Genomic DNA, 26,749 nt, shown 5'->3' with positions numbered 1-26,749 from the left:
GAGGTGAGAGTGGAAGAGAGCCAAAGCATAAGAGACTCTTAAAAACTGAGAATAAACTGAGAGTTGATGGGGGGTGGGAGGGAGGGGAGGGTGGGTGATGGGTATTGAGGAGGGCACCTTTTGGGATGAGCACTGGGTGTTGTATGGAAACCAATTTGACAATAAACTTCATATATTGAAAAAATTAAAAAAATAAATAAAAATAAATAAATAAATAAAACTAATTCATACTCGGTGCAGAGGCTTCTAGGAAGATGGCGGCGTAGGAGGATGCCGGGCTCACCGCGTCCTGCAGATCACTTAGATTCCACCCACACCTGCCTAAATAACCCAGAAAATCGCCAGAAGACTAGCAGAATGGATTCTCCGGAGCCAAGTGTAGACAAGAGGTCCATGGAAGAGGGGACCATCCCGAAGCAGATCTCCGAAGGAAAAGCAAGCTGAGCCTGCCCCTCCCGCCCCTGTGCACCCTGCTGATCCACCCCAGCTAATACGCCAGACCCCCAGCACCACAAGCCTGGCAGTGTGCAAGTAGCCCAGATGGGCCACGCCACCCCACAGTGAATCCTGCCCCTAGGAGAGGGGAAGAGAAGGCACACACCAGTCTGACTGTGGCCCCAGCGGTGGGCTGCAGGCAGACATCAGGTCTAACTGCGGCCCCGCCCACCAACGCAAGTTATTCAAGACAGCACAGGGGAAGTGCCCCGCAGTTCCTCACCACTCCAGGGTCTACCCAAAATGACGAAACAGAAGAATTCCCCTAGAAAAAACCTCCAAGAAATAACAACAGCTAACGAACTGATCAAAAATGATTTAAATAATATAACAGAAAGTGAATTTAGAATAATAGTCACAAAATTAATCGCTGGGCCTGAAAACAGTATAAAGGACAGCAGAGAATCTATTGCTACAGAGATCAAGGGACTAAGGAACAGCCAGGAGGAGCTAAAAAATGCTATCAATGAGCTGCAAAATAAAATGGAGACGACCACAGCTCGGATTGAAGAGGCAGAGGAGAGAATAGGTGAACTAGAAGATAAAATTATGGAAAAAGAAGCAGCTGAGAAAAAGAGAGATAAAAAAATCCAGGAGTATGAGCGGAAAATTAGAGAACTAAGTGATGCACTAAAGAGAAATAATCTACGCATAATTGGTATTCCAGAGGAGGAAGAGAGAGGGAAAGGTGCTGAAGGGGTACTTGAAGAAATAATAGCTGAGAACTTCCTTGATCTGGGGAAGGAAAAAGGCATTGAAATCCAAGAGGCACAGAGAACTCCCTTCAGATGTAACTTGAATCGATCTTCTGCACGATGTATCATAGTGAAACTGGCAAAATACAAGGATAAAGAGAAAATTCTGAAAGCAGCTAGGGATAAACACGCTCTAACATATAAAGGGAGACCTATAAGACTTGTGACCGATCTCTCTATTGAAACTTGGCAGGCCAGAAAGGAATGGCAGAAAATCTTCAATGTGATGAACAGAAAAAAATACGCAGCCGAGAATCCTCTATCCAGCAAATCTGTCATTTAGAATAGGAGAGATAAAGGTCTTCCCAAACAAACAAAAACTGAAAGAATTCATCACCACTAAACCAGCCCTACAAGAGATCCTAAGGGGGATCCTGTGAGACAAAACACCAGAGACATTGCTAAAAGCATGAAACCTACAGACATATCTTTCTATAATAACACTGAATGTAAATGGACTAAATGCGCCAACCAAAAGACATAGGGTATCAGAATGGATAAAAAAACAAGACCCATCTATTTGCTGTCTACAAGAGACTCATTTTAGACCTGAGGACACTTTCAGATTGTAAGTGAGGGGATGGAGAACTATTTATCATGCTACTGGAAGCCAAAAGAAAGCTGGAGTAGCCATACTTATATCAGACAAAATAGACTTTAAATTAAAGGCTGTAACAAGAGATAAAGAAGGGCATTATATAATAATTACAGGGTCTATCCATCAAGAAGAGCTAACAATTATAAATGTCTATGCACCGAATACGGGAGCCCCCAAATATATGAAACAATTAATCACAAACATAAGCAATCTTATCGACAAGAATGTGGTAATTGCAGGGTACTTTAATACCCCACTTACAACAATGGATAGATCATCTAGACACATCGTCAATAAAGAAACAAGGGCCTTGAATGATACATTGGATCAGATGGACTTGACAGATATATTTAGAACTCTGCATCCCAAAGCAACAGAATATATTTTCTTCTCGAGTGCACATGGAACATTCTCCAAGATAGATCACATACTGGGTCACAAAACAGCCCTTCATAAGTACACAAGAATTGAGATCATACCATGCATACTTTCAGACCAAAATGCTATGAAGCCTGAAATCAACCACAGGAAAAAGTCTGGAAAACCTCCAAAAGCATGGAGGTTAAAGAACACCCTACTAAAGAATGAATGGGTCAGTCAGGCAATTAGAGAAGAAATTAAAAAATATATGGAAACAAACGAAAATGAAAATACAACAATCCAAACGCTTTGGGATGCAGCGAATGCAGTCCTGAGAGGAAAATACATTGCAATCCAGGCCTATCTCAAGAAACAAGAAAAATCCCAAATACAAAACTAACAGCACACCTAAAGGAAAGAGAAGCAGAGCAGCAAAGACACCCCAAGCCCAGCAGAAGAAGAAAAATAATAAAGATCAGAGCAGAAATAAACAATATAGAATCTAAAAAAACTGTAGAGCAGATCAACGAAACCAAGAGTTGGTTTTTTGAAAAAATAAACGAAATTGACAAACCTCTAGCCAGGCTTCTCAAAAAGAAAAGGGAGATGACCCAAATAGATAAAATCATGAATGAAAATGGAATTATTACAACCAATCCCTCAGAGATACAAACAATTATCAGGGAATACTATGAAAAATTATATGCCAACAAACTGGACAACCTGGAAGAAATGGACAAATTCCTAAACACCCACACGCTTCCAAAACTCAACCAGGAGGAAATAGAAAGCTTGAACAGACCCATAACCAGCGAAGAAATTGAATCAGTCATCAAAAATCTCCCAACAAATAAGAGTCCAGGACCAGATGGCTTCCCAGGGGAGTTCTACCAGACGTTTAAAGCAGAGATAATACCTATCCTTCTCAAGCTATTCCAAAAAATAGAAAGGGAAGGAAAACTTCGAGACTCATTCTATGAAGCCAGTATTACTTTGATTCCTAAACCAGACAGAGACCCAGTAAAAAAAGAGAACTACCAGCCAATATCCCTGATGAATATGGATGCAAAAATTCTCAATAAGATACCAGCAAATCGAATTCAACAGCATACAAAAAGAATTATTCACCATGATCAAGTGGGATTCATTCCTGGGATGCAGGGCCGGTTCAACATTTGCAAATCAGTGTGATACATCACATTAATAAAAGAAAGGATAAGAACCATATGATCCTGTCAATCGATGCACAAAAGGCCTTTGACAAAATTCAGCAACCTTTCTTAATGAAAACCCTCGAGAAAGTCAGGACAGAAGGAACATACTTAAAGATCATAAAAGCCATTTATGAAAAGCCCACAGCTAACATCATCCTCAATGGGGAAAAACTGAGAGCTTTTTCCCTGAGATCAGGAACACGACAGGGATGTCCACTCTCACCGCTGTTGTTTAACATATATGTTGGAAGTTCTAGCATCAGCAATCAGACAACAAAAGGAAATCAAAGACATCAAAATTGGCAAAGATGAAGTCAAGCTTTCAATTTTTGCAGATGACATGATATTATACATGGAAAATCCGATAGACTCCACCAAAAGTCTGCTAGAACTGATACATGAATTCAGCAAAGTTGCAGGATACAAAATCAATGTACAGAAATCAGTTGCATTCTTATACACTAATAATGAAGCAACAGAAAGACAAATAAAGAAACTGATCCCATTCACAATTGCACCAAGAAGCATAAAATACCTAGGAATAAATCTAACCAAAGATGTAAAAGATCTGTATGCTGAAAACTATAGAAAGCTTATGAAGGAAATTGAAGAAGATATAAAGAAATGGAAAAACATTCCATGCTCATGGAATTCCATGCTCATTGGAAAAATAAATATTGTTAAAATGTCAATACCACCCAAAGCTATGTACACATTCAATGCAATCCCAGTCAAAATTGCACCAGCATTCTTCTCGAAGCTAGAACAAGCAATCCTAAAATTCATATGGAACCACAAAAGGCCCCGAATAGCCAAAGTAATTTTGAAGAAGAAGACCAAAGCAGGAGGCATCACAATCCCAGACTTTAGCCTCTACTACAAAGCTGTCATCACCAAGACAGCATGGTATTGGCACAAAAACAGACACATAGACCAATGGAATAGAATAGAAACCCCAGAATTAGATCCACAAACGTATGGCCAACTAATCTTTGACAAAGCAGGAAAGAATATCCAATGGAAAAAAGACAGTCTCTTTAACAAATGGTGCTGGGAGAACTGGACAGCAACATGCAGAAGAATGAAGCTTTCTTACACCATTCACAAAAATAAACTCAAAATGGATAAAGGACCTGAATGTGAGACAGGAAACCATCAAAACACTAGAGGAGAAAGCAGGAAAAAACCTCTCTGACCTTAGCCGCAGCAATTCCTTACCTGACACATCCCCAAAGGCAAGGGAATTAAAAGCAAAAATTAACTATTGGGACCTCATGAAGATAAAATGCTTCTGCACAGCAAAGGAAAAAATCAACAAAACTAAAAGGCAAACAACGGAATGGGAAAAGATATTTGCAAATTGACATATCGGACAAAAGGCTAGTATCCAAAATCTATAAAGAGCTCACCAAACTCCACACCCGAAAAACAAATAATCCAGTGAAGAAATGGGCAGAAAACATGAATAGACACTTCTCTAAAGAAGACATCCAGATGGCCAACAGGCACATGAAAAGATGCTCAACGTCGCTCTTCATCAGGGAAATACAATTCAAAACCACACTCAGATATCACCTCACGCCAGTCAGAGTGGCCAAAATGAACAAATCAGAAGACTATAGATGCTGGCGAGGATGTGGAGAAACAGGAACCCTCTTGCACTGTTGGTGGGAATGCAAATCGGTGCAGCCGCTCTGGAAAACAGTGTGGAGGTTCCTCAAAAAATTAAAAATAGACCTACCCTATGACCCAGCAATAGCACTGCTAGGAATTTACCCAAGGGATACAGGAGTACTGATGCATAGGAGCACTTGTACCCCAATGTTTATAGCAGCACTCTCAACAGTAGCCAAATTGTGGAAAGAGCCTAAATGTCCATCAACTGATGAATGGATAAAGAAATTGTGGTTTATATACATAATGGAGTACTACGTGGCAATGAGAAAGAATGAAATATGGCCTTTTGTAGCAATGTGGATGGAACTGGAGAGTGTGATGATAAGTGAAATAAGCCATACAGAGAAAGACAGATACCATATGTGTTCACTTTTATGTGGATCCTGAGAAACTTAACAGAAACCCATGGGGGAGAGGAAGGGAAAAAAAAAAAAAAAAAGAGGTTAGAGTGGGAGAGAACCCAAACATAAGAGACTCTTAAAAACTGAGAACAAACTGAGGGTTGATGGGGGGTGGGAGGGAGGGGAGGTGATGGGCAATGAAGAGGGCATCTTTTGGGATGAGCACTGGGTGTTTTATGGAAACCAATTTGACAATAAATTTCATATATTAGGGAAAAAAATAGGGTGCAAACAAGAAAAAACTAATTCATACTCACGTGGACCCTGATTTTCTTCCATTTTTACCCTGCATTCCTACATGACTGGTATTTAAAAAAAAAAAAAATACTGCCTACTGGACTTGAAGGAATGGCTTGCAGTACCATACTCTTAGACAAAAGGGACAACGCTCAGGCCACCATGTGTTCTTCCCTTACCCAACTTGAGAGGTGTTTTTGACCTTGAAAACATTAGGGGCGAAGTGAGAAGATTTTCCCTTCCTAATACCTCAGCCTGAATAATTTGAAACCGTTTCCTAAGAATCCTTGGAAAGCAGAGGGGTTTTGGGTATAGTCTTCTTATAAAAAATTTTCCTCTTAATTTGATGTTTCAGATTAGACAATCTATCATTCTACAGCATTGTTAATTTTTACATGAAGAAATATCAAAGATTAAATAATGTCTAGACACATTCACACACAGGTTGTAGCATTTTAAAATTGGTATAATTCATTTAGAAGGCAGCAACACATACTATGGTCAAAATGGTGTTAAAAATAAAGAAATAATTTATTAGAAACAAAAGGCTCTATACATAGAGAGCTTTACCACAGCTTTAGATGTGTTAAGTAGAACACTGGGGAACAGAAACTGAAGGGTTTGGTCAATTATGATACAGAACCATAAGAAAACTCTGCACCCACTTAAAAACAGCTATAAAAATGAGGTAGAAACATGGGTACAAATGGTTTATGATATAAAGTGAATGCCAGAACACAAAAATTATATAAATACACACACACACACACACACACACACACACGTATAATCATTTTATACTAGGTCATCTTTTAAAGTACATCATCTTTTTTTTTTTTTTTAATTTTTTTTTCAACGTTTTTTATTTATTTTTGGGACAGAGAGAGACAGAGCGTGAACGGGGGAGGGGCAGAGAGAGAGGGAGACACTGAATCGGAAACAAGCTCCAGGCTCTGAGCCATCAGCCCAGAGCCCGACGCGGGGCTCGAACCCACGGACCGCGAGATCGTGACCTGGCTGAAGTCGGACGCTTAACCGACTGCGCCACCCAGGCGCCCCTAAAGTACATCATCTTTTAAAAATATCTTTTAAAAAATTACTCACCTCCAAACCTCTCTTTTTTAAAGCTTTCCCATCCATTACTTGCTCAATTACATTTTTCTTGTTTTTCTCTCCTATACACTGTCTTTCTGGTCATTTCTATTTTCTAGTATAGTCATCTTTACCTTCTTCACTCCCTGTCTTGACAAAAACATCACTGTCTATCATGCCCTTTTCTGACTCCAGAAAAAATATCTATCTAAAGGGTACAGAGTAAGAAACAAGGCCACCCTACGGTCACTGCAATGATCTCCCACATACTGCCTTGCTTGCTATCACTGTGGAAGTTACAAAGCAGTAAAAGAGCCTGAAGTGGAAGACTGAACTGCCTCATGCCTCAAAGTTACTTTCTAATTGTTTGTGTCTTTCTGTCTGAGCATGCACAGGTATGGAAAATAGAAATTTACAATAATTCGGTACTACAGGTTTCTTACCTATTGAATGAGTCCGATTCTGATGAAGAAAGAGTTTCTTCTTGAATATCAGTACAACTGGAAGAATCATCTGGTCTGTCAGGCTCCATTCTCCCTGGGGATTCCAGCTTTGTTTGAGGGAAGTGGTCTGTTATGGGAAGAGTGTCTGAGAATTTCATCTTTTTATCTTCCTGTTCTATAAAGGTAAAAGAAAGAAAAAGACACATTTAAGAGTACCATAAAATCTACAACCTCTGTATGTTTATTATTTCTACATTTAGCAGTACAATTTATACTCAGTAAAATGGAAGCTTAGATAACAATGAATCCAAAACCCCAGGGACAGAGAATAAGAATCAACACTCCTATGAGCTATCTAATTACAATGCCCACTCCATGCACTTCCAGATTAATTAATTTGAAAACAAAATTTCCTTTTAAAATCAGGAGTAGTGAACTGTGTAATTCTAATGAGGCTTCTACTTACAGTATTACTAGAGAATTCCTGCATATTTCATAGATCAGAGAACACCAACAAACATATGAAGCACAATAAAAAAGCATTAAAGATTCGATATTTATCACTGACTACTATGTGGTAGTGAATCCATCTGGACATTTCTCTTAGTCTGTTAAATAGAATCTAGTAATTTACTATGGAAAAGGAAAACTAATCAGACATAACCAATATTTCCATTCGATCCAACACATCCCTTGTTAGAGCCTCAATTTCTGAGGTCTCCTCTCGCAAATAAAAATAAGGGAAGCTGGAGGCCTGCAGACAGTGCTGGCAAGAATGTGACATAACAGGTGTGACCAAATATCTCCAAAGACGAGTACAGAAATAGTATCCATGAAGGATTCCTCAGCGCCCAGGACTCTCCCTCACGATCTGTTTCAGGACTCTGCTAGTATTTCAGTGACACTGTCTTTAGGCTTCAGGAACTCAGTCAGTACTTAACAGCCAAGCCACATGTGCTAATAGAATAGCGCCCCTTTCATGAGTTTCCTCCCAGAGAAGCAGAGCTCTCACACATCACCCACCCAGTGTGTTTGCAGAGGCAAGTGACTCTCGACAAAAGACACCAAAAAGAATTGTCAAGGTTTTATTACAAATAGAAAATTTATACTAAAGAATAAGACAGATTCTTTAAAAACAAAAAAACCTTTGTAAGTCTGTACAGTCAAGATATTTCCAAGATTTTCCCAGAAATAATAAGTTTTTCTTATACTAAAGAACAGCATACATCACAAAAGTATAATTTCTTAAAAAAAAAAAAAAAGCTCTTGATGTTGTCTGGCTTTCAATAAGCAAAATCATTACCAAAACAAAACTGTACCCTCTAATGTTTATCTGGGTAAAGGAAAGAAGCTAACCACAACAACCATCCAGGTGCTCTAAGATCTCTTCTTGTAAACAGGCACCCAAGACCACATTAAGAAGAATCAATCACCCAGTAAACTCAGGAAACCCAGGCATCCAGTACTCAACTGGCCAGGAAAATGCAATCAAGCTGACAAACTAGGGAGCGGGAGCTGAACTTAAAACTATCTTTTATTTTTGCACCTGATTTATAATCACCTTATATACTTCTTCCCATCTTATAGAAGCTTCTCCAAGATAAATTCCCTCTTGGGGACAAACATCATTCAACAATTTGTGGGCACTGAAAGTCAGTTATCTTTCATGTATCTGTCCATAGATGTCAGAACAGGATGTCAAACACAGCCCCCAAAGATAAGGCTCCAACATCAAACCTCCCGAAAGACGTGCAATAAAAATGAAGAAAAAAAGCAATGGATGAAGGATTTAGTTGAGAGAACATGTATCTTGTTCACTTACATTGGCACTTCAATGAGTAAATTTACTTGAAGGAGCAAAAATTACACTGATTGTATGATGCTACACAAAGCTCAGCTCTTCAGTGAGTCTGTGTTAGTCTGTCTGCCTTCCTCTCTCACACACTCTTTACCTCCCTCAGACACGGGCATTCATGCACAACAATCTACCAGCACCAATCATCTCTGAATGCCACAGAGAGCAGTATTTACAGGCATATACACATAAAGTGCATAATCCTGAGTATAAGCAATTAATCATTTTCAAGATACATCCAACCAATAAGCAAAAATCTTCTCCAGATCAGAAGATATTAAGCCAGATTTTTTCAGGAGCTAAACTGTTTTCTAAGAAAATCCTCTGACAACTGCACAAATTCAAGTTGTTCACAAAGAGCATGAGGTTTATACTCAGGCAGCAACCTACTAAATGATACCAGGAGAACTTAAGAAAAAAATAAAGAATGCAATAGCACATAAAAGAATAAAAGGCTTAGGGATAAATCTATCCAAGGAAGTGAAAATTTTTAACGCTGAAAACCACAAAACATTGTTGAAAGAAATTAAAGACATAAATAAATGAAAGACATCCTGTGTTCACAAACTATAAGACAATATTATTAAGATATCAGAAGTTACCAAAGCAATCTATAATTTCAATTCAATCCCAATGTTACTTTTTGCAGAAGTAGAAAAATTCATCCTAAAATTTACATGGAATCTCCAGGGACCCAAATAGTCAAAACAATCTTGAAAAGGAAGAATAAAGTTGGAGGACTCATACCTCCTGACTTTGAAATTTATAACAAAGCTACAGTAATTAAAATAGTATATAATCAGACATAAGAACAGACTTTTAGACCAAAAGAATATAATAGTGAGTATAAAAATAAACCTTCACATAGTCAATTGACTTTCAACAAGGATATCAAGAGCATTCAATGTGGAAAGGTTATTCTTTTTTTAAAAAAAATTTTTTTTAATGTTTTTATTTTTGAGAGAGAGGCAGACAGACAGAGTGTGAGCCAGAGAGGGGCAGAGAGAGAGGGAGACAGAATCCAAAGCAGACTCCAGGCTCCAAGCTGTCAGCACAGAGCCCGATGCAGGGCTCAAACCCACACTAGATCATGACCTGAGCCGAAGTTGGACGCTCAACCAACTGAGCCACCCAGGCACCCCAAAGGCTATTCTTAACAATTGGTGCTTTATCTACATGTAAAAGAATGAAATTGTACCCTTACCTTATACCATACACAAAAATTAACCTAATAGGGATCACAGACCTAAACATGAAGAGCTAAAACAACAAAACTCTTAGGTAAAAACAAACAGGAGAATCTTTCATGATTTTCCAAATGTTGAAATCTTCCATCTTTCCAAAATGTTTCCATGAATGATTTGGCAACAATTTCATGGATATAACACCAAAAGCACAGGCAACAAAAGAAAGAATGAATAAACCAGACTTTATTAAAATTTAGCACCGTTGTGCATCAAAGAAACTATGAAGAAAGCAAAGAGACAACTGAGAAAATGTTCATAAATATTTGCAAATCATATACATGAAAAAGGATTAATATTCAGAATATATAAAGAATTCCTAAAACAACAACAAAGAAACAAACCAATGGAAAAGTGAGCAAAGAACATGAACACACATTTCTCCAAAGAAGAAAAACACATAGCCAATAAGCACGTGAAAAGATGCTCAACATCATTAGTCATTAGGAAAATGAAGATCAAAACCCATATCACTTCTTACCTACTATAATAGCTGCAGTTAAAAAAAAAAAAAAAAAAGGAAAATAACAGGTGCTGTTGGCAAGGATATACAGAAACTAGAATCCTTAAGCATTGCTTGTAAGAATGTAAAATGGTGCAGCCACTTGAAAACAGGTTGGTGGTTTTTCAAAAGGTAAACATAGAATTACCATATAAACCAGCAAGTCCATTCTTAGGTTCATATCCAAAAGAATGGAAAGCAGAGACTTGAACAGATATTTCAACACTAATGTTCATAGCAGTGTTATTCATAGTAGCCAAAAGGTGAAAATAACCCATTAGAGATGAACAGATAAACAAAATGTGGCATACACATAAAAAGCAATGAAATTTTAATAAAAGCTACAACATGAGGACCTTCAAAATATGCTTATTAGTGAAATAAGTTGACACAGAAGGACTAATTATTAATGATTCCCACTTACATGAGGTACACAGACTAAGCAAATTTCACAAAAAAGTAGAACAGAGACTACCAGGGTCTGCCTGGAAAAGTGGAAGAGAGTTATTATTTTTAATGGGCACGGAGTTTATGTTGGATGATGAAAAAGTTTTAGGTACAGACAGTGGTTACCGTTATAAAACATTCTGAACATATTTAATAATACTGAATTGTACATTTATGAACAGTTGAAATGATAAATATTGTGTTATGTATAATTTATCATAATAAAGAAAACAATAAGGAATTTTCTTGTGCACTACCCTCCATTATGACTCTGTTTTGTTCACTGGTCCAAATAAAGCCCTGGCATTAGAAATATAGTATTAATCTCAAATTTTAAAATGGATCAAAATTAAGGAATGTGCTATGTATAGGCACACCAAGTCTATAAGCTTCAGACTTTATAGCAGAACATTTCATCCAAAATAAATACCAGTCACCTTTAACAAAAATTATTCTAGAATGAAATTATTTGTAGGATATCTGAAGTATACAGCAATAAATCCTATAGTTAGAAAACATCCTCAGGCTGAAACAACTAAGAAACTTCTGATTTATCATTAAATGAAAGATTTCATAAACTTGTCTTCAGGACATTGTCTCAATCATTTTCCCTACAGTAATAAACTTAGTTAACATTCAACAATTGTTATAGGTCTAAAAATATTTTTTCCCATTTCAGATACCTAATAAAAAGGTAAATTCCTGTGATTTCATTTTCTTTTTATATTAAAAATGAATAGTGAAATTCAACATATTTCTGTTTTTAATTAAAGTCTCTTACCCATGCATACAGGTAATAGCTCTTCTGTAGATTCATCTTCTTTTCTTATTACTTTTTTTGTTGACATTTCAACGGTCTTCTTGTATCCTTTTTTGGCCTGATCCACCAGAAGCCGAAATTCATTCTGATGTTTTTTACCTAAAATTCCAAAGATCTTCTTGGTAAAGCAAGGAGTAAGAAAATTTTATGTTTGTTATGCTGACACACGGAGTATCAAGAAGTGTTCAACCAGGGCGCCTGGGTGGCTAAGTCAGTTGAGCGATCAACTTCAGCTCAGGTCTTGATCTCATGGTTTGTGAGTTTGAGCCCCACGTTGGGCTCTGTGCTGATGGCTCAGAGCCTGAAGCCTGCTTCAGATTCTGTGTCTCCCTCTCTCTCTGTCCCTCCCCGACTCATGCTCTGTCTCTCTCTCAGAAATAAACATAAAAAAAAAAAAATTAAAAAAAAAAAAAAAGAAGTGTTCAACCTTGCTCAAGAACAAGATCCTTGAAAAGCACCTGCAATAAACTTAAAAGCTGGCAACCACAAAAATACAAAGGGCTGGGGGTCGTGGAAGCCTCTGCTCTTCTCCCTTCCTCAGATACAAACTTGGAAACAGGATATTCCTAGTTTGCTAGTGTAGGTTTTTCCCAAACCCCATACTCTGTAAGGTTTTTGATGCAGAAGATACCACTTTCTTAAATATATCCAAAAGACACCATTCTAACTCCCAAGAAACAAGAGTACTAACATGAAGAACATTAACTGAATATAAGAGCAGAAGCCTCGAGGAAAGCTGGGTTATAAAAACAAAGGAAATCCATTCTAATTCCCTCTTTCTCCTTTACATTTCTTGCCTGTTTCCCATCAGGATCCCTTAAGTCCACCACCCACCACCAATCACTTTACCTCAGGATATTTTAATTGCACCAATCTTAACAACACCTGCTACTTTGGAAGGCAGCTATGCTCACCAGGATACCACCAAGGCTGCACATAACACCTGCTACTTTCATACCTCTGAAGACAATGTAAGTCTGCTATCTAGGTAGCCATTATTAACGTACATTAATTTACTCAATAAGGAATAGCCAGGCATTGCTAGAGCAGAGGCTGTAGGACATCTATTTGTGATTCTGAACTATAGTTCGAACGGCTGAGGATGCATTTACTTATCTAACACCCTCAAACACATAAGTCATGGCTCAAAATGATGCCATAAATCCCACAAAAATGTATTTTAGAAAAAATCATACTGCAAATAGTTAAAGTTCTGAGACCATTTTCACACAGTAACCAACATTTTCCCTGTGGCACACACTAAGAATAATTGACTGTAGGAAAAAATTTGTGCTTTTCTTGAAAACTATGCATTTTCTAGAGCTATCCTTCCAGGATTCCAAGCATTTGCTGCCTTTGAGCTCTGTAAACTGTAGATAACTCATGGCAATGGAAAATAATTCTTGTCTACAGACATGCAAAATCCTGTCTGGTAAAGGTTCAATTGACTCCTCTCCCCACTGTGGAAGAGGCCAGTTTTGCCTCCATTTGCACACTGAATTCAATATTCCTGATCTATAAATGCGACTGTTCTTTGGACATCAGGGAGAGACCGCTCCTAATCCCAATATATTTATGTGTATGTACATGTAAAACTCCCAGTGAAACTAACATGTTGGGTTGTAAGGTATGTGGTAAATTTTACATTAAGAGACTGGGTAAAACTCCAGCAAAAGAAATAATGGCTGGCCATAAAGATTGCTGGGAAAAGTTAGCTCTTTAGAAATAGGTGAGATCCTATCTAGGAAATAGGTGATTTCTTTCAGGTCCTATTTAACTCTATGCATTTGAGGATAATTATTCTGTACTTCCTTCAGCTCCCCAGAAGCAGTGGGCTAACACCACCACCATCACTATATAGTTTCTGTTAGGCAAGGGTAACACAGCACTGTGGGGTCTATGTAATCTAATCAGACCTGGTCTAGGCTGTTTTCCCAGTAAGGCCATTGAGTATGAATTCTGGGTGTAAGAATTACTTAAGAAACTTGCTCAAGTAATCTCATTAACAGTTAAGGAGGCTTAATGACTTTCTCTTCTGAAGTAATAAAATCCCAGGTTTAAAAAGAGATTTTCTTTGCTTAATCTTATTACCCTACAGCTAGGCTGGAAACCAAACAGTAAATGGCAGCCACTGCTTTGGCTTTGACCCAAGAGGAACAAAAACCCCTGCTCAAAAGATGAACAGTGCCAAGAGATTATGACTAATAAAATTGCTCCCATTCATCTCTTCACCTCATTTTAGGAGCTGTGCCATCTGGCAAGAAGTTCTTTAAAGAGTTTAAAATCTCGGCTCTGCTAATGAGATGCCCTGAATTTACCTCTTAAAAATATTAACTGGTTGACATAATTGTGGGAGCTCATGAATGCACTTTACATTCAACCATTTCATATCCTTCAAGATTTTTAATACTTGAATAATATCACCCTTTCCGACTCTCCAAGTTGAAATATCATAATCTTTTCTAGTGCCATGTCAAGCCATTCATTCATTCCTTCCTTCACCACCCCTTAACTACTTTTCTAGACCAGCTTTTACAGCCAGAGGGTCCCCAGATCTGCCCGTGAACTGAGAGGTACACAAGACCAAACCCAGGCTCTCTCAAGAACTGGACAGACTCACCCCCTACAGCAAACACACTGAAATACTCACTCATCTACTTGAAGTCACAGAACAAGTTTGGAGTCAATGTCTCTCAAAGTAAAATCGAATACATTTTTTTTCACCAACCTCCTAGGACACCCAAGCAGCTAAACCTGGATGGAAAAGAGAGTAACAGTAATGGCTAATGCTCACTAAGGGCTTGTTCATTTAGCCCTGAACTGACCAGTCTCACTTTAAATTCATGATGTAAACCTAAAATGGGCACTCAACACCGCTGTACAACTTTTCTACCTTTCTCTAGCAAACTCTGCTTTACTATTCTCCAAAATGACCACTTCAAGCTTTTGCATACGTGCAACACCCCCCTACTCAGCTGGCCTCACACTACTTTGAGAACACAGAAACATTCTAACAGAAACCTTATCATCTTCCAACTACCATTAATTCATCTGTGCACATACGCTCTATCTTCCTTGAATTTAACGAAAAAGGACTGTCCTTGCAACAATTAAAGGCCAACCTCTAACGTATGCTCTGGATTCCATCACTAAGGCCTTCTCAAAGATATAGCACCTCTAACTATCCTCTCCCTTTCTTACATCATCAATTTCCCCCTCTATGCATCTTTCCCACTGGCATACAAATATGCCTAGGACTGTTCTGCAGAAAGTGAGAATGTGGGTTATGAAAACAACTAGGTAACCAGCATTTTTCCTTAATGAAATAAAGAGTGTAAAGTGCCAGAATGCATTAAAAATGGAAAGAGTAAGCAACCGAGATGTCCTCCAATGGCAGAATGGATGAACTATAGTACATCTAGACAATGGAATATAATTCAGCACTAAAACAAAAAGCACTATCAAGCCATGAAAAGACATGGAGGAACTTTAAATGCACATTGCCAAAAGACGGAAGACAATCTGAAAAGACTACATGCTATAGGATGCCAACTATATGACATTCTGGAAAAGGCAAAACTATGGAGACAAAAAAAAGATCAGTGGTTGCCGGGGGTTTTGTAGCAGGTGGGGTATGAACTGACAAGACACAAAGGACTCCTAGGGCAGCAAAAATACTCTGTAGGCTATCACAGTGATGCATGTCATTACATCGCTGTCCAGATCCATGGAATGCATGGTTCACACCAAGAGTGAACCCTAAAGTAAAGCATGGACTTTGGATGACTATGATGTCAGTGTAGGTTCGTTAATGATAACACCAGAGATGGGGTGTTGATAATGGGAGAGGTCATGCATGCATGGGGGCAGGAGATATATGGGAAGTCTGTCACATTTCCCTGCTGTAAAAACATAAAGTCTTAAAGAGAGAAAGAGAGAGAGAGGGAGGGAGGGAGAGAGATGCAGTACAGGTGGCTTGGATAAGCATAACCAACTGGCTTTGGAACTCAATTATCTCACTACTTATATTCTTTCAAAGTCAATACAATTTTGAGACCAAAATGATGGAAAACAATTTTTTCTAATGTTGGAGACATGTAAGGTTGGTGTGGGGGAATGTGAACATCACTTGAGAACATCTGAATATAACCTTAAATAAGGGTAAATATTGGTTTGTAAAACTTTTACTTCAGTAATGTGTGTGTATATCATTAGTAATGATATAAAATATGATTCTCACTGTGGGTTATAGTCAGAAAAGATTTGAAAGCCACTAGGTTAAGTATTTCCCAACTTGAAAAACAAACAAAACCATCTTTTGACCAAAACCCACCTCCAGCTATGCCCTCATTTTTCTCTCCCTGACAGAGTAAAATCTCCCCCAAGAGCTGTCCACCTTAGTCTCACTTCCTCACCTCCAGTTTCATCTCGTGGACACCCAGAGCGTCTGACACCTCTCCTCTTAAGAAACTGTTCTTGTAGAAATTAGTTTGCTGCCTCTAAGCTGTGAACTGCACCGATGCTTTCCATCTTTTACTCTACCATTCACAGTAGCATCTGACACAATTCATCTTATTTCCTTTCTTGAAACACTTTGCTTTCCTAGATTTTCTGATACCACATTTCCAAGCTTTCCTCCTATCTCATGGCCCCTCCTTCATCAACCCATCATGGACACTCTTAAAACAGCAGAACTCCAAGTGCACTGGCTGACTACTAAAGATCTCTGAGCCTCTTTCAGAGGGAAAATAAGGTAAAACCTATTTTATGTGCCTTCTTTGTTATGTTGACATAGGCACTGAGTGCAATAGAAATGGTGGATAAAACTGCTGGTGTCCTAGCATGAACCAAAGAAGTGACCCCGAACTTAGTAATCACTATATGCTACACGGTCATGCAGACACCAATTTAAAAAAAAAGAAAAAAGAAAAAGTCACTTTAAGAATGTCCTTGACGAACCGGTAAGAAAGGTATGTATTTTATTTTGACCCTGGAGTACATATCTTTTTTAATAACCTCAGTGGTAAAATGAGAACTACAAATACAGCACCTGTGCTCTACACCCAACGTATAATGGAAATACCACAGCCTGCAGAAGCACCTGTGTACTTATTTCAGGTGGGAGCTAAATTAGCTACTTTTTAAACAAACAGCATTTTTACTTGAAAGAACAGTAGACAAACTGTGATTATTTACACTTGGATAATATATTTTCTCAAAAGTGAGTGAGGGAGGTTTTCACTTCAAGAAAAACAAGTGACAGCATCTGCTGACAAAAATAAAAGGATAGCTTTCAAGTGAAAATCAGAACTCTGGATAACTTGTATCCGACATTACGAGCTGACGGTTTCCCAATATTTAACTTTCCTGAGAAGACTGGGGCTGAAATTAAAGAATGCTGTTCTTTTATATTATATAATACAAATGAAAAAATGCAAACATTTGCAACTCGATGAACCAATATTTTCCAAATAACCAACAAATGATGTTACAAAACCATTCACAGGTAGAGGGCCTTTCAAAGCACGTGACAGACCAGTGGATTTTTATGGGGTAGAGTACAAAAACTTCATTAATATGATTTCAAATTCCATTGTAACTAACCGTTCTGAAATAACACTTGCCAACAATACCCATGATTATCTAAAAAAAAAAAAAAAAATCTACTGAAACACTTCTCTCTTTTCAATTGCCTACCTGTGTCAGGGTGGATATTTTTCATATGCTTCAACCAAAGCAACACATAGCAACAGTTTAAATGCAGAAGCTGATATGAAAGTCAAGATGTTCTCTATTAAGCAAGACATCAGAGATTTGCAAAAATAAAAAAGAATGCCCTTTTCTCTCTAAATTTTTAAAATCAGACTTCCTGGGGTGCCTGGGTGGCTCAGTCGGTTGAGCGTCCGACTTCGGCTCAGGTCATGATCTCAGTTTGTGGGCTTGAGCCCCGCATCGGACTCTGTGCTGACAGCTGGGAGCCTGTGGCCTGCTTTGGATTCTGTGTCTCCCTCACTCTCTGCCCCTTCCCGCTCACATTCTGTATCTCTCTCTCAAAAATAAATGTTAAAAAAAATTTTTTTAATTATACTTTCCTAAAGATTAATGACTAATAAGATTAACCTATATTTTCATGTGGTTACTTGACACTTAAATATTTATTTCGCTGAAGAATGTTTCAGTCTTTTACCGTTTAAAAAAAAAAATATATATATATATGGCATATGCCTTATTATTGAAGAGTTCTTTACATAATATAGATACTAGTATTTTGTCAAATATAAATTTTACAGTATTTTCTCACAATCTGTGGCTTGAGTTTTCATTTTCATATTTGCCTTTTAAAGAGTAAACACTAAATTCTACTGAAATATAACTTATATTTCCTTTTAGCTTTTTCTTTCACAATTCATACTATTTGTGAAAGATGATAATGTCAACTGTGACTATAAAGTTTTATTTATTTCATTCAAATCTGTATACTACTCTTATTCCTTCACACTGTTGACGACCTACAGTACAATAAAAAATGTGAGAAAGAACATATCTACCTTGCTCCCAACAGAAGAAAAGTATTTAATATTTCATCATTAAATATGATGTTAGTTGTAGGTTTCTTATAGATATTCTTTACCAGATTGAAGAAATTCTATTTTGGTAAGAGTTTTTATATTAATGGGTGTTCAATTTTGTCAAACACTTATTCTGCATCTATTTTGAGAACCATATAGTGTTTTTTTAGTCACTTAATACAGTGAATTACAATGATTAATTTTCTTTTTTTTTTTTTTTTTTAATTTTTTTTTTCCAACGTTTATTTATTTTTGGGACAGAGAGAGACATAGCATGAACGGGGGAGGGGCAGAGAGAGAGAGGGAGACACAGAATCGGAAACAGGCTCCAGGCTCTGAGCCATCAGCCCAGAGCCCGACGCGGGGCTCGAACTCACGGCCCGCAAGATCGTGACCTGGCTGAAGTCGGACGCTTAACCGACTGCGCCACCCAGGCGCCCCAATGATTAATTTTCTAAAATTAAACCAATCTTGCACTGTTAGGATAAATCCCACTTGGTTATGATGCATTATCTTGTATATGTATTGCCAGATGTAATTTACTAAAATTTTGTTAAGGATTTTTGCATCCATGTTCAATGAGGAATATTGGTCAGAACTTTTTTTTTTATGTTTATTTATTTTTGAGAGAGAAAGAGACAGAGACAGAGCACGAACGGGGAAGGAGCAGAGAGAGAGAAGGAGGCACAGAATCTGAAGCAGGCTCCAGGCTCTGAGCCGTCAGCACAGAGTCCGACAGGGGGCTCGAATTCACGGACCATGAGATCATGACCTGAGCCGAAGTTGGACACTTAACTGACTGAGCCACCAAGGTGCCCCATGAACTTTTATTATACCATCTTTGGTTTTTAGTTTCATGGAAATTTCTGCCTCATAAAATGGGGTAAGAAGTATTCCTTCCATTTCAATTTTCTAGCAGAATATGTCTAAAACTGATTATTATTTCCTTCCTTATATATTTCATAGAATTCACCAGTGACCCCACTTGGACCTGGGATTTCTTCAGGAATTGCAAATTCAATTTGTCTATTATTTCTTCTTAAATAAAGTTTAGTAATTTGTGTCTTTCAAGGGAGTTGTCCATTTCATGTATTTTTTAAAAAATAGATACAGAGATTTATTTTAGGGCTAAATGCATTAACTTAACATGACATGCCTAGTAAAGATACAAATTTCTATTGTATGTAAACTTTTTTTTAGATATTAAATAGGGAGCAATAGTTATATCTTTTCTGGCATAACTGTTAGATATTATCTTTTTAATGGTTTAAATTACTTTCTCTCCAAGCAAATTTGCTGGTTTCCTTATTTTTACAGGCCTTATTTTTAGCAATTCAGTGGTCACTTGATATTCTCTATCCTCTGCCTCAAGAAAAATCACGTTGGCTTCCCAAATATTAAGGAAGCTCCTATCACACTTATCTAACAACAGAAAAACACTGACTTTTGTTGTTCAGTCTAAGGTCCATGAATATTCTAGGCTCCTTTTCCTACTCTGGTAAGGCACAGGCCATCACACCTGTATCTAATGCCTGTGTACTGTGTCTCTCCTCCCAAACAGATCACTCCCGTACCTATACATTCAAAGCTTAAGAAGGAAGGGGAAAAAAGAAAAAGAAAAAGAAAAAATCCTCTTAGCACAACTAAAACACATCATGTGTGGAATATCATTCCATATTTATTAACTACCTTTTGCCAGGTACTTAAATTTAAATTTAAACTAAAAAACAACCAACCAAAAATAACAGCTACCAAACTGACAAAACGTGAATGTGCTAGCCCCGGAAAAGATACATACAAAAGCCTAATAAGGAAAAGGAAGTAAGCTGGAAGTTGGTAACAACTGATAAAGTGAAAACTATTTTTGGCACAAATTTGCAAGTTACAGAAGTGCTGAAATTCTTCACAGAAGTGTTGCAGTGAGTGGCCTGAGGACAGGATGGAAAGTCAGGAATGTTTCCATTTTAACTCCATTTTATTTTCACAAAGATGTTTTGAGAGCAGCTAATTAATATTCACAAAGTACTTAGTGATAAGCTCAAAGAAGAATGTTAGAAATCAAAAAGCAGGCACAAGAAAGGTCACGGAGTAAACAACTAAAATTCAGTTAAGTAATATAGAAGAAAAGTTTACATAAAACATTACTGTAAAAACTTATTTTAAAAAGTTACTTAAAAAAAATTACTTAAGATTAACCTGAAACCCAACTTCTCTATAAATAAAGAAAATGCCACACAACTTACGATATTTACTGTGAATTTCATCTATTTCCTTTTCTGTTTGGTCCTTTGTAAAAACCATTATCTAAAATAATCCAAAAGATCTTAATTAAAAATTCAAAAAGTGACAAAAACTGGAGTACTACAAACTTTAAAATAGGGGAAAATAATCTCTTATCTCTGTTTCATATAAACCTAGGAAGAATAACTCCTGTGTACCTCCTTTGAATATCATAATTAGTATACCTTTACTCATTACTGTTTTCTCATCTGTAGAAAATGCAACACTAATATTCATATTAACACTAACATGAAGAATTAATACAATGATCAATTAAATTTCCCACTTTTGGTATTTAATTTTTCACCTTCATTAATACAACAGTAACACGTGAAACTACAAGACTGAAGAAGTATTTAGCAGATCATTAATAAGGCAGATTTTCTTGTTTGACTTCTCCCTTTTCCAACCTAACCTCTCCAAGTCTACTGGAAAGGTAATAAATAAAGAAAATATAACACTCAATATGTTAAATTTCTACTTCCACTTTTGAAAATCTTAGACTTAAGAGATCAGAAATCTACTTACATGACTCATTACAGTTTCCATCTTACAGTTAGCACATAGGTAATAATAAAATCAATGAAAATCTCATTTTTTTTCTACTATCTGATTATAAACTTACTTCCCTAAGGTCGGTGCTTTCCTTACAAACACATTACCGATGGTCTAGGAAAAAAGTCTACTTGGGAGAGCCCATAACACTTCCTCCAGTGTCATAGGACACAATGACTATTTTCTTCTTTGGTATCCTTTCCTCAAGTTTTGGACCATCAAGCTAGAGGAAGGCACTAGTGAAGAATTTTAGGTGTCTGATTCCCTCAACAAGCTTAATAGATACTCAGTCCTCATTAAGTCTTACAATTACTTAATTTCTCCATCAGCATAATCACAGAAATACAGAATGCCAAGCTGAAGGGGGATATCTTAGAGATCATATAGTTTAACCCCCGAGTTTTACAGACAAAGATCCTAAGGGCCACAGATGTTAAAGAGCTTATCAAATGCAACCAGCAGAGAAAGGACTTATATCAAGGCCACCAGATGTACAGGCATATGCTTTTTCCACAGGACTATAATTCATTAATAAACTCCACTTTGGATTGTACTTAGCCCTAGAAGACTCCTAACTGTGATAGAACTTTGTGCTCAAAATCAGCTGCAAGAAAATCATAATACAATAAATGGAAATGTGTTCCAGGACATTTCCTACTTAACAGATTTAATTTTACTGGGCATTCAATTTTTCTGTCCATCATTTCTACCCAGACAATGAAATAGACCATCAACATACGCTTTCGTTGAGTTTACTAGCTTCAAGACGCATCCTAGTCTTCTCCATGTTTTCAATTTCTTGAACTATTTCAGCAGCTGTTAAAATAAGGACATACAGGCAGTGTTAATTACATGGTTTTGATCATTGTACAACCCTAAAGCTAGATGATGGGAATGTGTGAACTACCTGTTCACACTACCTGTTGTTAATTTTCCTCTAAGTCCAAAGTTATTGCAAAATAAAAGATTAAAAGGAGTAGAACACTGAACTCTTACACATGCAGAACAATTTAAGACATAACTGTAAGAGTACAGTAAAGTCATTTTGCTCTTTCCTTTAAAAATATAGGTATAAATAGCAGTCCCAATGGAATATGAAAATTAATTTGTTAGTAGAATCCAATTCTTAGCAGATATCTATTCAAACTCCAATGTACTAAATATAAATTTACATTTTTAGACTCAGAGCATTAAGAGCCATGGAGCAATATGAAAAGGTCTAACATACATGGAACAGAAATCCCAAAAGAAGAAGAAAGGGAAGAGAAAAATATTTGAAGATCTAATGGCCAGAATTTGCCAAATATAATAAAAGACATCAAACCACAAAGGCAAGAAACTCAAAGAATATTAAGCAGAATGCAAAAACAAAACAAAACAAAAATACAACAACGTATATAACACAGACACACAGAGAAAATCTGCGTGAGCCAGAGAAAAAGAGTATATTACATAAAGAAAAATCAAGCATTATATCATGGCTTCTCATTAGAAACTATTCAAGCCAGGGGCGACTGAGTGGCTCAGTGAGTTAAGCATCCGACTTTGGCTCAGGTCATGATCTCGCGGTTCATGAGTTCGAGCCCTGAGTCAGGCTCTGTGCTGACAGCTCAGAGCCTGGAGCCTGCTTCGGATTCTGTATCTCCTTCTCTCTCTGCCCCTTCCATGCTCATGCTCTGTCTCTCTCTCTCAATAATAAATAAATGTCAAAAAAAATTTTTAAAAAAGAAAGAAAGAAACTATTCAAGCCAGAAGACAATGGAGTGATGAATTAAAAGTATGGGGGAAAAAACCATGCCAATCCAGAATTCTATACCAATGGAAGTATTTTTCAAAAGTGAAAGAGAATAAAGATTTTCTGAGACTAACAAAAACTGAGAGACTATGTTATTAGCAGACTTGTACTATAAAAAGTGTTAAAAGAAGTTCTTCAAGCAGAAGAAATATGAAACTAGAAACTTCTCTCTTCCTAGAAGAGAAAATGAAGAGTGATAGAAATGGTTAAAATGAAGGTAAATACAAATATTTTTCTTATTTTTAACTATTGTAAAAGGTAACTGACCATTCAAAACAACAACATATTGTGTTAATACCATAGGTAAAAGTACAAAACTCATGAGAACAACAACACAAAGAATTAGGGATTTAAGGTATACTGTTGTAAGGTTCTTACACTGTAAGTGAAGCAGTACATCATTTGAAAGTAGACTGTAACTAACAGGTGCTTATTACAAATCCTACGTCAACCACTAAAACTTTTGGGAAAAAAAGGTAAAATAAGCCCAAAGTAGAAATAAAATGTATTAATAAAAAATACTCAACCCAAAAGAGAGCAAATAAGTGGAATAAAAAGCAGAAGGAAAAAGCAGAAAATAATGCCAACTGTATCAATAAGTACATTAAGTGTAAGTGATTTAAAAGCATCAATAAGAGATACAGAATGTAGACTCGATTAAAACAAGCAAGACCAAACTATATGCTTTCAGCAAAGAACCCATTTTATTTATTGTGAGAGAGAGAGAACACAGGCATGCATGCAAGCGGATAAGGGGCAGATAAAGAGGGACAGACAGAACCCTGCACTGCCAGTGAGGAGCCCGGTGCTGGAGCTCGAACCCACAGACCATGAAATTATGACCTGAGATGAAATCAACAGTCAGACATTTAACCAGCTGAGCCACCCAGATGCCCCAGAATGCATTTTAAATAAAAGACATAGATAGGTCCAAGATAAAGGAATGGAAAGAGATGTATCATGTAAATACTAAAGGGAAGAAACTTGCAATAGCTATATTAAAAAGGCACAACAGACTTCAGAATAATGAATGTTATCAGGGATAAAGAGGGAAATTGTATAATGATAAAAGACTCAATTCAATAAGAAAACCTAACAATCTTAAATGTGTCTGCACCTAGAACAGAAATTAAAAATACATGAATGAGAACTTGCAGTTCCAAAGAAGATGGACTAGACTCATTTCTCTTCTGATTTCTCATACTCTCCCTCAGTAATTATCACTAAAACCCTTGAATGCAAGGTAACAAGTATAAGAGAACTCTGAAGGGTAGAAGGAGAAAGATGGACTGGCTAAGGGCTTCAGAAGTTAAGCGACAACATGATGGTGAGTTCTTTGGGCTTCCTTTTTATCTTCTGTAAATCCCAGACTGGACTCTGGTGACTCTGGTGAAGCCTGCAACCCAGAACACACACACACACACACACACACACACACACACACACACACACACCCACCCACCCACCCACCCACCCAAGAAACCATTTTTCTAGCAAAGGACTATGAAAGGAGGAGACCAAAAAACTTTATGACAATATCTGACCTACTCCAGCTAAACACTGCTGATGCTTCCTGCCCACTACAGTACAATCAGAGAGTTAAGTGTGGAGTATGGATTCCACCCCCCTTCTCCCCCAGCAGTAACAGGAGCACTGGGAAAGGCTTTCCTCTCCCAGCAACACAGGGCCAGTGCAGACCAAATGAGAAACCTAGACCTCAGCCAGCAGTAGCAGATAGGACCCTTACCCTCTAACTAGTGATTGGAGCAAGGATCTCAAAGAGACAAAACCTGGAGAACAGTATCCTTTAAACCTGCACAGGAAATCCTAAATACTTTCTTGGCCAACTCACATGTGAAATATTCTAAAAATTAATTTTAGAGGCCAAAAGGTTTGGGAAGTAGAGCACAGTATGAAACACCAGATTCTCAGAGGGCCCTTTAGGTAGTAATTAAAGGAAGCAGACCAGGACAACGCTGCAAGGGCTCTGAAAACTACACTGTCATTAGAACCATGGTCCACAGAAGTAGGTCCGGATCTGCATGTTAAACGTAAACAGGGTGAGTGCCTGTTAAAGGAGAATATTTTTAAAAGAACTAGAATCTCCTATTACAGTCAAAATGTCTAGGACACAATAAAAACACTTGTCAACTAAGCAGCAGGAAAATCATAACTTCAATGAGAAAAGACACTCAACAGATACTAACACTGAGATGACTCCAATCGTGAAACTATCTGGTAAGAATTTCAAAGGTACCATCATACAAATGCTTCAACAAGTAATCAGGAGCTCTCTTGAAACAAAAGAAAACAAACCTGCTACTGTATGTAATATTTTTATGACAGCCAGTGGTCCATTATAAAAATTTATCTTCTTAGTTTAAATGTTACATTTAAGTTATTAATTTCTTATACTTTCAAGGGACAACTAAAAAACAACAATTAGAAACAAAGGAAAACAAATGAACCCTACTGTATTTCAGTAAAACACCAAGCCACACACTGAAGAAAGATAAAAAGGAAATTATGAACACAATATCTGACTACATACCCTCAGTCTGGGAAATGGAGGCGGGGAAAGCAACTGTGGGGAGAGAGAACTAAAAAATATTCTGAATTCTTTCTTATAGGTAGGTCTGTTTTGCAGTGGTGTAGTAGTACAGATGAAGCAATTCTGAAACTATTTTAGATGTACTACAGAATTGGGACAAATTACTAAATGTGCTGATGCTATTGAAGGGAGGATTCTTCTTGTGGAAAAAAATGGGAAGTATAAATATGGACAGAGAAAGGTATAGAACTCTGTGGGGTTGGACTGCAATCAGTATGCTCTCATGATTTCTAATGTATATAAGTATAAATAGATTTACATTTATATATACACATACAGTATACAGGCACATAAGCATGTCATGTATATGTACATACCCATGTATGCACATCTATATGCATGCATATATTCCTGAGCTCAATCTGCTACAAGAACCTAGAAGCAAAGGCACCAGTAGCAACGTGGAAGGAATGACGTTAGAAAATCATCATTTTGCAACTATCACAGAAGAGATTAGTTCATATAAAAATTACCTAAGAATAGTAATGTAGGGGTGAAATTTTAATGAGGTATAGGATATTTACATGGTGTTAAAGTGTCTCTACAGATATCCAATTAGTAGCAAGGGGAAAACTATATAATCTCCCAGTATCGAGGGAGAAACTGAGAAGATGATTAAACCAGCCATCACAAATGAGAGGCACAAAGATGTCAAACACCCTGGATGTGATATCCTGACAAGGGACAAAAAACATCACATATAGAGTACTCTGGCCAGGAATGCACAGCCTTGATGTAATTATAAGGATACATCACACAAAGCCAAAGTGAGAAATACTCTGTTTTGGGGGGGGGGGGG

General features: G+C 37.3%; 1 protein-coding gene across 6 annotated transcripts in view; it reads right to left on the bottom strand.

Annotated features, from left to right (window-relative positions):
* Window positions 1-26,749, bottom strand: part of RAD18 (RAD18 E3 ubiquitin protein ligase) — a 110,580-nt gene that overhangs the window by 35,819 nt on the left and 48,012 nt on the right. For all 6 annotated transcript variants that reach the window (XR_005795661.1, XR_005795663.1, XR_005795662.1 and 3 more), the window contains exons 8-11: window positions 22,284-22,360; window positions 20,953-21,013; window positions 12,102-12,239; window positions 7,273-7,447 (exon numbers count right to left, since the gene is read on the bottom strand). Coding sequence is in view for 3 of the 6 variants with exons in the window: in XM_040492091.1 (XP_040348025.1) it covers window positions 7,273-7,447; window positions 12,102-12,239; window positions 20,953-21,013; window positions 22,284-22,360 (451 nt within the window). In the remaining 3 variants the exon portion in view is untranslated. The remainder of the gene's footprint in view (window positions 1-7,272; window positions 7,448-12,101; window positions 12,240-20,952; window positions 21,014-22,283; window positions 22,361-26,749) is intronic.

This window comes from Herpailurus yagouaroundi, unplaced genomic scaffold (genome assembly GCF_014898765.1).
Source record: "Herpailurus yagouaroundi ecotype Mexico unplaced genomic scaffold, PumYag 183, whole genome shotgun sequence".
Taxonomy (NCBI): Eukaryota; Metazoa; Chordata; class Mammalia; order Carnivora; family Felidae; genus Herpailurus; species Herpailurus yagouaroundi.
This window is presented reverse-complemented; position numbering and strand designations above follow the sequence as displayed.